General features: G+C 44.9%; 1 protein-coding gene across 2 annotated transcripts in view; it reads left to right on the top strand.

Annotated features, from left to right (window-relative positions):
* Positions 1 to 18,770, top strand: part of TMEM114 (transmembrane protein 114) — a 69,395-nt gene that overhangs the window by 46,004 nt on the left and 4,621 nt on the right. The window contains exon 3 of one of the 2 annotated variants that reach the window (XM_056535812.1): positions 5,430 to 5,567. The exons of the other annotated variant lie outside the window; for it this stretch is intronic. Coding sequence (XP_056391787.1) covers positions 5,430 to 5,567 — 138 coding nt within the window. The remainder of the gene's footprint in view (positions 1 to 5,429; positions 5,568 to 18,770) is intronic. 2 annotated transcript variants of the gene reach the window in all.

Here is an 18,770-nt window from a genome sequence, read left to right on the forward strand (position 1 = left end):
TAAAAAGACACCAGGTATGAATTTTAGCTAAAATCTGTAGGGATATAGGTTCGATTGATAATTGGAGATCTCGCAAAGAAGATAAAATCAGATACTTGGCAAGGTGCATTGTAGACCACTCCCCTTTATATATGTCTATAGCATCAAGTTAAAGTAAGATTAGCAACTATATCAGGATAAACCCTCACTGGATCAATAAAAAGGCAGAAATAGTTTTACATGTAGAATCATTTTTTGAGGCCATTTGGAGCTACGGTCAGACATGGGATTCTGCCAAAGCTTTTTCAAGGGAAATGAGGTTGGCTATATTTAAAAAAAAATAAAATAAAATTTAAACAAATGAAAAAAAAAAAGGGAATTCTGACAAAATGAAAATTACCTAGCAAGTGCTATCTATAATGAAGTCTGAAAATAAATACAAAACAGATCCATCAAGTGAGAATAAAGAAAAGTGATGAAGGCATCTTAAGAGGCATTGAGTTTGAAAAAAATGCAGCATAAGATTATTTTAAGAATAACACAGCACATGTATAGGATGGACTGTAATTTAAAATCTATAGAAAATATATAGAGGTTGTTCTTCTATGGTGTTTGAACACTCTGTGCATTCTTTAATGATGGAAGCCAGCATCAAAGTGATCTTCAAGGTAGAGAAATATCAGCTTTTGGTGGAATCGTATAGGCCTGTATCATTACTTTTTACTGGCTAAGATGTTGCCCAATAAATTAATAGAGATAATTCCATCACAGATAAACAAAGACCAGAATGATTTTCTACTAAATAGGATGCCAAAACATAATCTTCAAAGGTTAACTAACATCCAGATCGGGCTTAGTGATGGCTCTTGCTCCATCCTCTCTTTAGATGCAGCAAAAGCATTTGATATGGTGGAATGGGAGTTCTTGCACAAAGTAATGAGAACATAAGGTTTTAGGAAAATTAATTTTCCCAGGATGCTGATAGAAAGCATACAGTTGAATACTTTGACACTAACATGTGTCATCTCTCCCCTCTGCTGAATGCATTAGTAATAGAGCCATTGACCAACCATTGATCCTAGTGAGAGAAATTTCACTGGGGATTTGAAGCAGGAGAACGGACCAGATATTGCTTCATGTCGATGATGTGTTGTTATTTAAGGCCAATCTATCTGTGTCGCTGGCCAAAGTGATGGAGATAATTTGTAAATTTGGGTTGTTTTTGGGATTGGTGATAAATTGGACAAAATTGGTTTTGTTACCCCTGGGTAAAAGAGACAATATTCACCCGCTAAGTCTAAGGATAATTGAATTAGGGAGGAAGTTTTAAGTATTTAGGGATAAACGTGTCTAGTAGTTTATCAAAATTTCCCAAGTTAAATTCAAACCCTGTTATAAATGAAATTGCAAGGAAAGCAAGGATCAGGAATGATCTATTCATAACTCATCAAAAGTGGATACAATTGTGTTAAGTCAGAGTTCTTCCTAAACTTTTGTATTTGTGTATTTGTATTTGCATCCCTATTATGGTTTGAGGGGGGCCTTTTCAAGAAAATGATATTGACACTGAATTTAAAAAAAAAGTAAAATGAAAGTGCATTATTTATGTTTACCTAGGGCAAGTGGGGGCCAGATGTTAGAAAGTATTGTTTAGCTTCTCAGTTAGGCTGGGTCCACACTACGTTTTGTCCCATACGGGAGCGCATACGGCAGGGGCGAGCTAAAAGCTCGCGCTCCCGTATGTGACCGTATGCGCTCCCATATGCCATTCACTTCAATGAGCCGACCGGAGTGAAACGTTCGGTCCGGTCGGCTCATTTTTGCGCCGTATGCGCTTTTACAACCGGACCTAAAACTGTGGTCAACCACGGTTTTAGGTCCGGTTGTAAAAGCGCATACGGCGCAAAAATGAGCCGACCGGACCGAACGTTTCACTCCGGTCGGCTCATTGAAGTGAATGGCATACGGGAGCGCATACGGTCACATACGGGAGCGCGAGCTTTTAGCTCGCCCCTGCCGTATGCGCTCCCGTATGGGACAAAACGTAGTGTGGACCCAGCCTTATACTACTTGGCAAATTGGTGTAAATTTAAATGCTCTCTATATTTATTTGAGAACTGTGAGGGAGGTTATAATAATCTTTTACCTGTTGGAATCTAACCAGTTGGGCAGAAATATAAACTTGAGAGGGATGTTAAAGAAACAGCTAAAAATCTTTAGTATTTTGAATATTACACCGTTATGTTATAATAGGAATTTGAATGAGATTAATAAATTTGGCTGCCTAAAGGAATTAGAATTTAATATGTTCAGGATGTGGTTGGGGAAGATTAAATAGAATAAGATTGAACTCAAAAATAAATTTAATTTGAAGGAGTAACTTTGATCTGAATATATGAGATTAAGATAAGCAGTTAACAAAACTGTTAATAAAAATATATTCAATCTTTTCAAAGGAGATGAGATATTTACAAATTAGTTGACAATAATATTGAAAAGAAAGTGCTATGCTTTATATATATACCAGGTACCAGGTGCTGCCTTGTTTTCCCTACCTTATTCTTGTGGGGGAGGAAAAGCAACAAAGGATGAAGCTTTTGTCCTCATATCATATCCCTAAATCCTGAGCCCATATCCCCTCCTCATATCCCGACCCAAATCCCCTATCATATTCCAGCCTCATATCCTGTCCTCATATTTTGTTCTCATATCTCAACCCATGTCTCGTCCCCATATCCCGTCCCTATTTCCTGTCCTCATATCCCGTCCCTAGATCCCAACCTCATATCCCGTTCTCATATCCCATTCTCATATTCTGTCCCTATATCCCAACCTTATATCCCGACCTCATATTCGGTTCCCATATCCTGTCCCCATATCTTGTCCCCATAACTCGTCACCATATTCCGACCTCATATCCCATCCTCATATCCCGTCCTCATATCCTGTCCTCATATGCCCTCCTCATATCTCGTCCTCATATCTCATCCTCATATCCCGTCCTCAAATCCTGACCTTATATCCCGACCTCATATCCCCTCCTCATATCTCGTCCTCATATCCCGTCCCCATAGCTAATCCTCATTTCTAATCCTCATATCCCATCCTCAGGTGGGGCTGCGTTGTGGTAAAGATACTGTAAGATGAAAATAAAAGTGGTATGGCTTAAAAGGTGGGTGTGTCTTTGTGATTGGAAGTTATGCAGTAACATATATTTCCCATAGAGTTGTATGGGACTTTAAATAAAAACAGAAGTGCAAAATAGATCAGCTTACCAACTCTTCATTAGCTGCATGCATCAGACTAATAAGTCCTGGAGCATGGATGAAGGGAACCGCTACTCCCCGATGGCAATAGAGACATAAAGGAGGAAAAATCCAGCTCCCGGTGAAAAGAATCCATAAAACTTAACATTTACTTTATACTCTATTTATATTCTGGGTATATATACCTTTATCATTGTGATACGGTCTTAAGAGATATTTTATGCTGCACTTTGTCATATACATATAGCCTGGTAATGTGGCGTACATAGCTCTAGCAACATTTGTACGTTTGGGTCATATCTGGCCTAGGAACGGGTTAATTTACCCTTGCAAGGTACAATCATTTCTCAACAGTTCGGCCTTCACCTGGCAGGTTCCTGGTCCGCTACGTCAAATCCCGTTTCATTGGGGCAGAGAGTTTGACTCGCGGTGGGCTCGGGCTCTGCTCCAGTGGATATTTAAACCCCCGTGTGACATGGTGTCATTGCCATGACTAAGAGCGACTGCTCGAAACTCATTGGCATTTCACTCCCTATTTTAGAGTGACATGTCCCTTGCCACCTCGGTTGCACCCTTTTTTTTTTATTTTAATGTGCACTATTAAATGTTACGTTTTATGGATTTTTTTTCACCGGGAGCTGGATTTTTCCTCTTCCTTTATATGTCTATTTTAAATAAAACCCTGACTCTCGCAAATGGGGGTGGGTAAGGGTTAAATTACCTATCCTATGTTTGTTGTTGACATATAAGTAACATGTGTACCAAGTTTCATGTTAATATCTTTAGCGGTTTGGAAGTAATGCTGGAAGACACACACACACACATTGAGTTTTACATATATAGATTCTAGGGTCCTCAGTACCAAGAACACAGAAATTAGGTTTAAAGTGTACTAGAAATCCTTTCAGGGGGAGGGGGCATTTTCCTCCTTGTGGTGGTGGGAGGTGATTGGTGTGTCTGCTCTTACAGCCTTGTCCATGAGTTATCTCTTGTCCATGACTCATGGACAAGCTCATGCTGCTGCAGGACTGGCTAGTGTCCCAGTAGGTATAAGGACCCCTAGTGGTGGAATTTTCAGGAGCTGTGTTCTTTATTAGATATTCAAAAAACAGTGTAAACAACCATATTACAAAAGTTCTTTAATGTTCATCAGTAACAAATTATAATTTTTTTTTTTTTGATCTGACAGTGGTAATTTAAGAGCTGTGTTTTTAGAGGGAGAAGGCAGGTGAGATAAAACACAATGGGAGATGACTCTCAGCAAAATACTTTTAGAGGAATTATGTGTATGTATGTATATATATATATATATATATATATATATATATATGCACATATATGTGTGTGAAATTGATCAGAACCGAAAATATGGACCTAATGATAAAATATTCTGAAAAGGATGACATTGACATTAAAGTTAACTTGTCAGCATGAAGACAGGTATGTAAATGAGTACATGGCATGGCTTAATAGGGCTAGTCCTCATGATACTAGGCATAGCTTTTTAATACACACACATATATATATATATATATATATATATATATATATATATATATATGTTTGTTTGTCCAACCTATATCCTCTTTATCTATTGGCTTTCAAACAAGATAGGTGGGTGCATACAGGCCAGTTAGCGGTAATAAAGAGGACATGGGCTGGATTTATCAGGGTCATTGCCATGTTATGAAATGCCCCCTGGACATTTATACCTCATTTGCATATTGCCTATAAGGGTTATAGCTCATGGATGGAGATGACTAATAAAATATATGCATGGAATCATGGCAACTGGCCCTATCTAGCCATGAGCTTATTTACACCCCTTGAGGTCCACTTTAAGCTTCTTTGTTGTCCACATGAACATTTTATAGATACAAAAAGAAAATAATGGAATAGAAAGAATAGTACTAAAAGAAGTTTGTTGCTTTTCATGAGTCATATGGGTAGAATCTAAATAAGTAAGTAATATAATTACCCACATAATACACTACATGATGTTAAAACACTAATTCATAATGTAATGCATATATTAAGCATTTCCATTTTGTTATTGCTAATGTAATTATTCGGGCCCAGCTTTATGTAAATGAAAAGCTAATTTAATGCTGTAATTATGTGTTTCATGTTAACATCTTGAACTAGAAATCATTATTTGCCAGTAATAAACAATATTTATTGCAGGTATGCATGGGACACTTGTCATATTATTACCCCTTAGCCTGATCCTGATGATATTTGGAGGAATGACTGGGTTTGTTAGTATACTTGCAAGAGCATACTTACTTCTACTCCTCACAGGGATGCTGTTTCTTTTTGGAGGTAAAGTATAAATTCAATCTCAAATTAATATATAACAACCGTTATTCACTGCACACATGCATTTCATGCCATACCTTTATTCTGGTCTCATTTGTTTATATAGGGGTATCATAAATATTGCAAGACCAGGGCCAGATTAAGGCTGCCTGGAAGACAGAGCACTTCATTATGATGCCCCCCCCCCCTCGACAGTTCCCCCACATTAGGTGCAATATAGTTCCCCTGCATTAGGTTGGCAGTATAGTTCTCCGCTTTAGGTTGGCAGTATAGTTCCCCGCATTAGGTTGGCAGTATAGTTCCCCGCATTAGGTTGGCAGTATAGTTCCCCGCGTTAGGTTGGCAGTATAGTTCCTCCGCATTAGGTTGGCAGTATAGTTCCCCTGCATTAGGTTGGCAGTATTGTTCTCCGGCATTAGGTTGGCAGTATAGTTCCCCCCGCATTAGGTTGTAATTCCCCCACATTAGGTTGGCAGTATAAGTCCCGGCACATTAGGTTGGCAGTACAATGACCCCCCGACCTACGATGACCCCAACATGCGATAATTTCAACATGCGATGGCCTCTCAGAGGCCATCGCATGTTGAAGGCAGCATCAACATACAATGCTTTTGTATTTCGGGCCATTGCATAATCGGCTATCTGGCAGTGCAGACTGCTTCAGCTGCCGCCGGATAGCCGTTTACGGTGCCCCCTGTGCTCCGGTGAAGGTCTCCTACCTGTCCTCGGGGCTCCGGACCGTCCTCTTCGGGATTCCCTGCTTCGCCGGCGCTCTACATTGTCGTCATCACGTGCGACGTGAGAGCAACGATCCCGGGGAAGCAGAGACGTCCGGAGCATCGGGGACACCACGGGGACGCGGTGGCAACGATGGAGGGCGACATCCAGGGCAGTGGTGACGAGCGGTGATGGGTCCGGAGTGGTGGGGACAGGTGAGTACAACTTCCTATACTTTACATTGCACGGATCCCTCAACATACTATGGTTTCAACAAACGATGGTTCATTTGGAACGGATTACCATAGGATGTTGAGGGACCACTGTGTAAGTCCCCACACATTAGGTTGGCAGTATAAGTCCCCGCACATTAGGTTGGCAGTACAGTTCCCCCACATTATGTTGGCAGTACAGTTCCCCCACATTAGGTGCAGCATAGTTTCCCCACATTAGGTGCAGAATAGTTCCCCCACATTAGGTACAGTATAGTTCCCCCACATTAGGTGCAGTATAGTTACCCACATTAGGTGCAGTACAATTCCCCCACATTAGGTGCAGTATAGTTACCCCACAAACATACCGCCATCAGCCATATACAGTGTATGTCTGGAGGCTGTATGCCTGTTTACTGCCCCACTTTAATGTTCCGACCACCACTCCACCGGTCCGGAGACCCCGGGGACCGGGCTCACGATCTACTGCTTTGGCCTATGGGCCATAGCAGTAGATCTCGGGACCGGAGGAGCGGAAGTCGGAACACTGAAGATAACGTGCCACTGGTCACTTACCATGCGCGTGCGTCTTCCTCGATGCTCCGCTCTGCTCTTCTATGGGCGCATGCATGGGACGTCAGTGACGTCCCTGCGTGCGCTACCTCCTGGCAGCCCCTGCATTTTTAAAGTTAACACGGGGGCCGCCGCAGAGAAGTAACCGCCGGGACATCCTTGTGTCCTGAAATGATTTTTATAGACACAGGCATGTCCCGAATGCGACGGGGGCCCCCTGCGGGCATGGGGCCCGAAGCAGGCACTACATGAGTGCCAATGATGATCAGGCCCTGTGCAAGACCCTCTTAGGCCCTTTTCAGCAAACCTCTATGCTAAATGTATACAATAGACCCATGCTTAATGCTTTTGCACAGACCTATCAAGTGACCTATCAATATAATAAAATTAAATGAAAAACGAAAACCAAAACATAATCAATAGTTTGCTGTTAATATGGTTCTAACATTTGAAGCTGAAAATAAAAAAAAACAAAGAAAAAAAAAACTTTACTGAATAAAAAATAAATAATAACCTGCCAGAATTACTATTTCATGTTTTATAAAGCATCATATGCTCCTTTTAAAGTAACACTGAGTTAAATGAAAAAAGTAAAATGGGAAAGAAAGGATGGAATAATCTTTATGGATTTCTAAGAAAAATTCTAAATCTTCATTTTTTACATCTGTATGTTCTTGTAGACCCAGTTCTCTTGAGTAAGGACATATCTCATATGTGTATGTGAAGGGTCACATGTGGGTATTTATTCTTTTGAGTTTATGTCAGAACCACTGTAAAATCAGCCACACCTATGCAAAGCACCAATTTAGGCCTCAAATGTAGATGTGCACTCTCACTCCTGAGCCTTGTTGTGTGTCCGCAGAGCACTTTGCGCCCACATATGGGGTATTTCCGTACTCAGGAGAAATTTGCGTTACAAATTTTGGGGGTCTTTTTTTTCCTTTTACCTCTTGTGAAAATAAAAAGTATGGTGCAACATCAGCATGTTAGTGTAAAATGTATTTTTTTACACTAATAGGCTGGTGTAGACCCCAACTTTTCCTTTTCATAAGGGGTAAAAGGAGAAAACGCCCCCGAAAATTTGTAACGCAATTGCTCCCAGAAATACTCCATATGTGGCCCTAAACTGTTTCCTTGAAATACATCAGGGCTCCGAAGTGAGGGAGCGCCATGCGCATTTGGGACTAAGTTTGGGATTGCATAGGGGTGGGCATAGGGGTATTCTACACAAGTGATTCCCAAACAGGGTGACTCCAGCTTTTGCTAAACTCCCAGCGTGCCTGGACAGTTAGTGGCTGTCCGGAAATGCTGGGAGTTGTTGTTTTGCAACAGCTGGAGGCTCCGTTTTGGAAACACTGCCGTACGATATGTTTTTTAATTAGGGGGGACAGTGTAAGGGGGTGTATATGTAGTGTTTTACCCTTTAACAGACCGTGCATGCTGGGAGTTGTAGTTTTGCAACAGCTGCATGCACTCTGGTTGGAAAACCTTCAGTAAGGTTCTGTAACCTGACTCAGTATTTCCCAACCAGCTGTTGCAAAACTACACTTCCCAGCTTGTACTGATCGGCGAAGGGCATGCTGGGAGATGTAGTTATACAACAGCTGGAGGTATGCAACTACAACTCCCAGCATGGCGTGACAGACGTTTGCTGTTCGTGCATGCTGGTAGTTGTAGTTTTGCAATATTTAGAGGGCCACAGTGATCTTCAAACGGTAGCCCTCCAGATGTTGCTAGGCAACAACTCACTGGCTTCCGTAGTCAGCAGGATCGCCGCACCAGGGAGAGGATCGTCGCCCGCCACCACCGATCGCCGCTGGTAAGGGACCTCCACCACCACTGCCGGTTACACCACAGTTCCCCCGTTCTGCCCTGACTACAGTGGGGGGCAGAACGGGGGAACCGAACTTTAACCCCCCACCCCCGATCTGCTATTGGTCGGTCGCTTCTGACCTACCAATAGCAGGGATGGGAGGGTTGGCACCCCTTCCACCTCACTCCTATCCCTTCAGGGGGATCAGGGTTTTTGGACACACCCGATCCCCCTTATTTTCCGGGTCACCCGTATGACACGGTGATCTCAGGACCCCCCTCGGCGATGTCTCGGGATGCCTGCTGAATGATTTCAGTTGGCATCACGGTCAGGTCCCCAACCGGCTAACGGCGGGGAACGGAATTCCCACAGGCGTATCTGTACGTCCTTAAGGAGTCAGGATGCAGGGCATATGCATATTCCATGCGTCCTGAAGAGGTTAATCTATAATGGGTGCAGAGGAAGTATGTACACCCAATCTCCGGAGCCTAGAAGTCACCGTTATGATAAGTGGCAGATGGTAGGTGGGAGTCCTGTTACCGATTTTTTATATGGGGTGGTCTACAAATGTAATATTATTCTTTTGATTTAAAACATAGTCACTCATATAAGAAGGAGTGGGGAACAGGGACAGTGATTATTGGGGACCTCAGTTGTTATGAATTATTTGGTGACTTTATTAACTTAGTAAGATCTCAGTATATTTTAGGATTGTCACGATGCCGGCTGGCAGGAGGTGGATCCTCTGTGCCAGAGAGGGATTGGCGTGGACCGTGCTAGTGGACCGGTTCTAAGTCACTACTGGTTTTCACCAGAGCCCGCCGCAAAGCGGGATGGTCTTGCTGCGGCGGTAGTGACCAGGTCGTATCCACTAGCAACGGCTCAACCTCTCTGGCTGCTGAAGATAGGCGCGGTACAAGGGAGTAGACAGAAGCAAGGTCGGACATAGCAGAAGGTCGGGGCAGGCAGCAAGGATCGTAGTCAGGGGCAACGGCAGGAGGTCTGGAACACAGGCTAGGAACACACAAGGAAACGCTTTCACTGGCACAATGGCAACAAGATCCGGCGAGGGAGTGCAGGGGAAGTGAGGTATAAATAGGGAGTGCACAGGTGAACACACTAATTAGAACCACTGCGCCAATCAGCGGCGCAGTGGCCCTTTAAATCGCAGAGACCCGGCGCGCGCGCGCCCTAGGGAGCGGGGCCGCGCGCGCCGGGACAGGACCGACGGAGAGCGAGTCAGGTACGGGAGCCGGGGTGCGCATCGCGAGCGGGCGCCACCCGCATCGCGAATCGCATCCCGGCTGGAGGCGGTATCGCAGCGCACCGGGTCAGAGGATCTGACCGGAGCGCTGCAGTAGCGAGAGTGTAGCGAGCGCTCCGGGGAGGAGCGGGGACCCGGAGCGCTCGGCGTAACAGTACCCCCCCCTTGGGTCTCCCCCTCTTCTTAGAGCCTGAGAACCTGAGGAGCAGACTTTTGTCTAGGATATTGTCCTCAGGTTCCCAGGATCTCTCTTCAGGACCACAACCCTCCCAATCGACTAAAAAAAAAGTTTTCCCTCTGACCTTCTTGGAGGCCAGTATCTCCTTTACGGAGAAGATGTCCGAGGAGCCGGAAACAGGAGTGGGAGAAACAAGTTTGGGAGAGAAACGGTTGATGATGAGTGGTTTAAGAAGAGAAACGTGAAAGGCATTAGGAATACGAAGAGAAGGAGGAAGAAGAAGTTTGTAAGAGACAGGATTAATCTGGCACAAAATTTTGAAAGGACCAAGATAGCGTGGTCCCAATTTGTAGCTAGGGACACGGAAGCGGACATATTTAGCGGAGAGCCATACCTTGTCTCCAGGAGAAAAAATGGGGGGAGCTCTTCTTTTTTTATTAGCAAACTTCTTCATGCGTGATGAAGCCTGTAAGAGAGAATTTTGGGTCTCTTTCCATATGGTGGAAAGATCACGAGATATTTCATCCACAGCGGGCAAACCAGAGGGCAAGGGAGTAGGGAGGGGGGGAAGAGGGTGACGGCCGTACACCACGAAAAATGGGGATTTGGAGGAAGATTCAGAGATTCTGAAGTTATACGAGAATTCGGCCCATGGTAGAAGATCTGCCCAGTCATCCTGGCGGGAGGAAACAAAATGCCGTAAATAATCACCCAAGACCTGGTTAATTCTTTCTACTTGCCCATTGGATTGAGGATGATATGCAGAAGAAAAGTTTAATTTAATCTTGAGTTGTTTACAGAGAGCCCTCCAGAATTTTGACACGAATTGGACGCCTCTATCCGAGACGATCTGCGTGGGCAACCCGTGAAGACGAAAAATGTGTACAAAAAATAGTTTTGCCAACTGAGGCGCTGAAGGAAGACCAGGAAGAGGGATGAAATGTGCCATTTTGGAGAATCGATCAACGACCACCCAAACAACAGTGTTGCCACGGGATGGGGGTAAGTCTGTAATAAAGTCCATACCAATCAGAGACCAAGGCTGTTCGGGGACAGGCAGAGGATGAAGAAGACCAGCGGGCTTCTGGCGAGGAGTCTTATCCCGGGCACAGACAGTGCAGGCTCGCACAAAATCCACGACATCCGTCTCCAGAGTCGGCCACCAATAGAAACGAGAGATGAGTTGCACGGATTTCTTGATGCCCGCATGACCTGCGAGATGGGAGGAGTGACCCCATTTGAGGATTCCGAGGCGTTGGCGTGGAGAGACGAAGGTCTTCCCTGGAGGAGTTTGCCTGATGGAGGCTGGAGAAGTGGAGATCAGGCAGTCAGGAGGAATGATGTGTTGCGGAGAGAGCTCTACTTCCGAGGCATCCGAGGAACGAGAGAGAGCATCGGCCCTAATGTTCTTATCGGCAGGCCGAAAGTGAATTTCAAAATTAAATCGGGCAAAGAACAGAGACCACCTGGCCTGGCGAGGATTCAGCCGTTGGGCAGACTGGAGATAGGAGAGGTTCTTGTGATCGGTGTAAATAATAACTGGAAATCTTGATCCCTCCAGCAGATGCCTCCATTCCTCAAGTGCTAATTTAATGGCTAGAAGCTCTCGATCCCCGATGGAGTAGTTCCTCTCCGCCGGAGAGAAGGTCCTAGAAAAAAAACCCACAAGTAACAGCATGCCCGGAAGAATTTTTTTGTAGAAGGACCGCTCCAGCTCCTACTGAGGAGGCATCAACCTCCAATAGGAAGGGTTTAGATGGGTCAGGTCTGGAGAGCACGGGAGCCGAAGAAAAGGCAGACTTGAGCTGTTTAAAGGCGTCTTCCGCTTGAGGAGGCCATGACTTAGGATTGGCATTCTTTTTGGTTAAAGCCACGATAGGAGCCACAATGGTAGAAAAATGTGGAATAAATTGTCTGTAATAATTGGCGAACCCCAAAAAACGTTGGATAGCACGGAGTCCGGAGGGGCGTGGCCAATCTAAGACGGCAGAGAGTTTGTCTGGATCCATTTGTAGTCCCTGGCCAGAGACCAAGTATCCTAGGAAGAGAAGAGATTGGCATTCAAACAGACCTTTCTCCATCTTGGCATAAAGTTGATTGTCACGAAGTCTCTGAAGAACCATACGGACATGCTGGCGGTGTTCTTCTAGATTGGCAGAAAAAATCAGGATATCGTCCAGATATACAACAACACAGGAGTATAAGAGGTCACGAAAAATTTCATTAACAAAGTCTTGGAAGACGGCAGGGGCGTTGCACAGGCCAAAGGGCATGACCAGATACTCAAAGTGTCCATCTCTAGTGTTAAATGCCGTTTTCCATTCATCCCCCTCTCTGATGCGGATGAGATTATAAGCACCTCTTAAGTCCAGTTTGGTAAAGATGTGGGCACCTTGGAGGCGATCAAAGAGTTCAGAGATGAGAGGTAGGGGGTAGCGGTTCTTTACCGTGATTTTATTAAGACCGCGGTAGTCAATGCAAGGACGTAGGGAGCCATCTTTTTTGGACACAAAGAAAAATCCGGCTCCGGCAGGAGAGGAGGATTTGCGGATAAAGCCCTTTTTTAAATTTTCCTGGATGTACTCAGACATAGCAAGAGTCTCTGGGGCAGAGAGAGGATAAATTCTGCCCCGGGGTGGAGTAGTGCCCGGGAGGAGGTCAATAGGACAGTCATAAGGCCTGTGAGGAGGTAGAGTCTCAGCTTGTTTTTTGCAAAAAACATCCGCAAAGTCCATATAGGCCTTAGGGAGACCGGTTACAGGGGGAACCACAGAGTCACGGCAAGGGGTACTGGGAGCCGGTTTTAGGCAGTCCTTGAAACAAGAGGGGCCCCAACTCTTTATCTCTCCAGTGGACCAATCCAGGGTTGGGGAATGGTGTTGAAGCCAGGGTAGTCCAAGGAGAATTTCGGAAGTGCAATTGGGGAGGACCAAAAACTCAATTTTCTCGTGATGAGGTCCGATGCACATTAGGAGGGGCTCCGTGCGGAGACGTATGGTACAGTCCAATCTTTCATTGTTAACACAATTGATGTAGAGGGGTCTGGCGAGACTGGTCACCGGGATGTTGAACCTGTTGATGAGAGAGGCCAGAATAAAATTTCCTGCAGATCCGGAATCCAAGAAGGCCATAGTAGAGAAGGAGAAGGTAGAGGTAGATATCCGCACAGGCACAGTAAGACGTGGAGAAGCAGAGTTGACATCAAGGACTGTCTCACCTTTGTGCGGAGTCAGCGTACGTCTTTCCAGGCGGGGAGGACGGATAGGACAATCCTTCAGGAAGTGTTCGGTACCGGCACAGTACAGGCAGAGATTCTCCATGCGGCGTCGTGTCCTCTCTTGAGGTGTCAGGCGAGACCGGTCGACCTGCATAGCCTCCACGGCGGGAGGCACAGGAACGGATTGCAGGGGACCAGAGGAGAGAGGAGCCGGGGAGAGAAACGCCTCGTGCGAACAAAGTCCATATCCTGGCGGAGCTCCTGACGCCTTTCGGAAAAACGCATGTCAATGCGAGTGGCTAGATGAATGAGTTCATGTAGGTTAGCAGGGATTTCTCGTGCGGCCAGAACATCTTTAATGTTGCTGGATAGGCCTTTTTTAAAGGTCGCGCAGAGGGCCTCATTATTCCAGGATAGTTCTGAAGCAAGAGTACGGAATTGTACGGCGTACTCGCCAACGGAAGAATTACCCTGGACCAGGTTCAACAGGGCAGTCTCAGCAGAAGAGGCTCGGGCAGGTTCCTCAAAGACACTTCGAATTTCTGAGAAGAAGGAGTGTACAGAGGCAGTGACGGGGTCATTGCAGTCCCAGAGCGGTGTGGCCCATGACAGAGCTTTTCCAGACAGAAGGCTGACTACGAAAGCCACCTTAGACCTTTCAGTAGGAAACTGGTCCGACATCATCTCCAAGTGCAGGGAACATTGGGAAAGAAAGCCACGGCAAAATTTAGAGTCCCCATCAAATTTATCCGGCAAGGATAGTCGTAGGCCTGGAGCGGCCACTCGCTGCGGAGGAGGTGCAGGAGCTGGCGGAGGAGATGATTGCTGAAGCTGTGGTAGTAGCTGCTGTAGCATCACGGTCAGTTGAGACAGCTGGTGGCCTTGTTGCGCTATCTGTTGTGACTGCTGGGCGACCACCGTGGTGAGGTCGGCGACAACTGGCAGAGGAACTTCAGCGGGATCCATGGCCGGATCTACTGTCACGATGCCGGCTGGCAGGAGGTGGATCCTCTGTGCCAGAGAGGGATTGGCGTGGACCGTGCTAGTGGACCGGTTCTAAGTCACTACTGGTTTTCACCAGAGCCCGCCGCAAAGCGGGATGGTCTTGCTGCGGCGGTAGTGACCAGGTCGTATCCACTAGCAACGGCTCAACCTCTCTGGCTGCTGAAGATAGGCGCGGTACAAGGGAGTAGACAGAAGCAAGGTCGGACGTAGCAGAAGGTCGGGGCAGGCAGCAAGGATCGTAGTCAGGGGCAACGGCAGGAGGTCTGGAACACAGGCTAGGAACACACAAGGAAACGCTTTCACTGGCACAATGGCAACAAGATCCGGCGAGGGAGTGCAGGGGAAGTGAGGTATAAATAGGGAGTGCACAGGTGAACACACTAATTAGAACCACTGCGCCAATCAGCGGCGCAGTGGGCCTTTAAATCGCAGAGACCCGGCGCGCGCGCGCCCTAGGGAGCGGGGCCACGAGCGCCGGGACAGGACCGACGGAGAGCGAGTCAGGTACGGGAGCCGGGGTGCGCATCGCGAGCGGGCGCCACCCGCATCGCGAATCGCATCCCGGCTGGAGGCGGTATCGCAGCGCACCGGGTCAGAGGATCTGACCGGAGCGCTGCAGTAGCGAGAGTGTAGCGAGCGCTCCGGGGAGGAGCGGGGACCCGGAGCGCTCGGCGTAACAAGGATGTGAGTAAAACAGTAGGATATGAAGATTAAAGCCCCAGGTAGTGGAGAGGTACAACTGGGGAGTATATATTGACAAGAATAATTTAACTCGTTCATCAGTAAAATCAGTGAGGTGGTGGTGTTGGGGCATTTTTATTATGGGGATTATGTCTACTAAAGCACAACTCTAATCACATTGGTGAATGATGCAATACTCACTTGAGAAATCTCTATGCATTTCGAACCCTCCGGTTCACTGTGATTTTCTATTGTTTGTGAGGGGATGAAAGAAGGTGAGGTAAAAAGAAGTGCTGGGCTGATGAATACAAAAGACTCATAACCGTGTCTTTGCTACATCCTTTCTTCTCAGCTAATATCTAAATGGCACAATGTTATTTTATGGAATTTAGTATAATTGCTAGAACTATCAAGATAATGTGCTACCTTTAAATAGGGCACCATGTTTTAATAACAGGCTAAATTATTTATCATATTCTAATCTTGGTGTGTGTCTTTTCATACATTTCCACATATTTGAAAGAATGCAGCTCGTTTTCTATCCCTACAATAGATAGATGGACATTCATAGCATTAGCACATCTCAAGAAAGAAAGCTCCAAGAATTACATGTAATTCAATGCACTCAGAGTGCAAAATAACCCATGTATTTTATTGTATGGATGCATCATACCTATGCTTTTAGAAATGTCTGAACACAGAGGGCAGATATAAATCCCTTGATATCCTCTGAGGGTCTTCTGATATAAAGCACATCCATAATCCAAGTGGCGTAGAGTATTTTTAACCTTGAAGTGAATCCATTATGTGAGAAACATCTGTCTTCAACATGAGAATTTACAGTAACAAAAATGCCTTTGAGTGTAATAATTCACTTTGACCTTATCCTGTTAGGGTCCAGACCAATATATAGTTAGAACATATCCTTCACTTTAGTTAGCTTTAGGCTAAAATACTAGCTGATTCATAGAATGTGTTCTGATTTTACATTGCATACTATTAAGTACAGTATATTAGTTTAATACATTAATAAATATGTAGGTGCTGTTATTTGACTTATTTAAAGTTTTTGTAATGCAGTATGATGTTACTGTATATAGAAGCCACTTTACTTACTCCTATGTGAAACAGAACTGTAAGGCTAGGACTCCACTGAGATTTTTGCCCTGCGATTTTTGTGGCATAAAAACGCCAGAAAAACTGCCACAGTTTTCCCTGCGTTTTTGCGTTTTTTCTGGCGTTTTTTCTTGCGTTTTTACCTTTGTGTGGAATTTGCAGTTTTTGGCCCCTTGCAGTTTTGGCGTTTTTTTTTACAAGATAGTTGGGTACCAAAAAATAAAATAAAGGATGCAGTAGGGATGTCAAAATGTATTGAACTAAATGTTTATTTTTTTTAAATAAAATTTTTATACATTTCTTTATAAAGTGTGTGTGGTGTGTTGAACTTTTTTTTCTCTTTTTTTCAAAATTTTTTATGTAGTACTACTACACCCAGCATGGAACACACTGTTCCATGCTGGGAGTAGTAGTACCTGTACTATAGACATATCGCCCCGGGTGTCAGTCTGACACCCGATGCGATTATGCGATCGTCCATTATATAGCAGAGATGGAGCGGCTCTATACAGCGCTCACACCTCTGCTCTATACTCTGAGTGATGTTATATTCACATTATTCATTCATATTTTCCACCCAGAGCTGTTATTGGCCGTATGGTTGCAGCCAATCACATCTCTGAGGGAAACATCAATGAGTGAGTGGCCGGCCCGGAGCATAGTGCAGAGCAGGGATGTGAGCGATGTATACAGCCGCTCTGCATCTCTGCTATAGACAGGACGATCACAGTCGGTGTCAGTAGTGATACCCGCTGTGATCTGTCACTTACTGCAGGTACTCCTACTCCCAACATGGAGCACACTCTGCTCCATACTGGGAGCTGTAGTACCTGCATTAATAGACAGATCGCAGCGAGTGTAACTTCTGACACCCGCTGCGATCTGTCTATTAATGCAGGTATTACAGCTCCCAGCATGGAGCAGAGTGTGCTCCATGTTGGGAGTAGTAGTACTTGTAGTTGAGGAAAGATCACTGCGGGTCTCACTCCTGACACCCGCTGTGATCCTCTGGTATAATGTATAGATGCAGCGGCCGGCGCTTTCCTATGGTCCCCTGCATTCCGTATATATACACATTCCGATTTCTCACAGAGAACTGTGATTGGCTGGAACCATCTGGCCAATCACAGCTCTCTGCGGGAAATATGAATATGTGTATATATACAGCAGTGCAGGAGACCATAGAAGAGCGATCGCCACATCTATACATTATACAATTGCAATGGGTGATCTGTCAATTAGTACAGGTCCTACTACTCCCATAATGGAACAGTGTGTTCCATGCTGGGAGTAGTAGTACTACCTAAAAAATGTAAAAAATAAAAAGTGAAAAAAACACACACACTACATTTTTATTATTGTCGGCTACATTTTTAGTGCTTAACCCGCTCACATAAATTGATCCCTGTTTAAAAATTAATAAACATTTCATAATAAAAAAGATAAATTTCAATAGATACAATTTTTTCCATCACTACTGTATCTTTTTTATTAATTTTTTTATGGTACCCTACAAATTTTTAATTAAAAAGGTGTCTCCATAATTTTTTGGGATCGCTAACAAAGAATAAAAACCGTCTGCAAAAACCCCAAATTTAAAACCAACATGGCGATTTTCTTGACGTTTTTGCTCTCCCATAGACTTCTATGGGAGGAAAACACCACGATTTCAGGGCAAAAAACGCCAAACTAGGTTTTGTCGGGCGATTTGAAAATCCAGCCTCTGAGCCCAAAATTGATGAAAAACGCAAAAAGGAGTAAAAAAACTCCAAACTGAAAAACGCCAAGTGAATCTCGCATTTTACAGTTTACTATTGACTTGCAGATAACATCTGGCCGCGGCGTTTTTCCACTGAAAAACCGCCGTGCGGGAAAATTGGCGTTTTTGCAAAAAAAAAAAACCTCTGTGGAATTCCAGCCTAAGGGTGAAGTCACTTGTGTGGCTCCACCTCAGCCCTTCTCTAAACCTCATCTATCATCCAAACTTAGTCATTAGTAGAATCCTGGTGCAATACTAATCTATATTATGGGAAAGGAATTGGCAAGGGGGATAGACCCCTTGTGCTACCAAACAAATTTAGCTTTGGCCCAAATGTAGGAGCGGTATGTGAGTAATTTTTAGGTTATTTTCCCAAGAGCTAACTGGCATTGTTAGCGACTGGCTCAGGGGACCAGAAGATAGTGACACAAGGCTCCAAGAGTTCAGTCAAAGCCAGGTCTGGGTCCAGACGTGGTTATGGGTGGGCAGCAAGTCAGGAACAGGCAGAAGGGTTGTAGCAGGAAGCACAGATTTAGGGTCACACAGAGGAGAGTCAATACAGTCAGAAGAGTGAGCCACAGATTAACTAGAATACTGTTCAGACCCAGGTAAGTGGGTAAAGCAGCCTTAAATATGTAGCTCTGGGAAGAAAAAGGTGGAAACAGATTATG

This window comes from Hyla sarda, chromosome 8 (assembly GCF_029499605.1).
Source record: "Hyla sarda isolate aHylSar1 chromosome 8, aHylSar1.hap1, whole genome shotgun sequence".
Classification (NCBI taxonomy): domain Eukaryota; kingdom Metazoa; phylum Chordata; class Amphibia; order Anura; family Hylidae; genus Hyla; species Hyla sarda.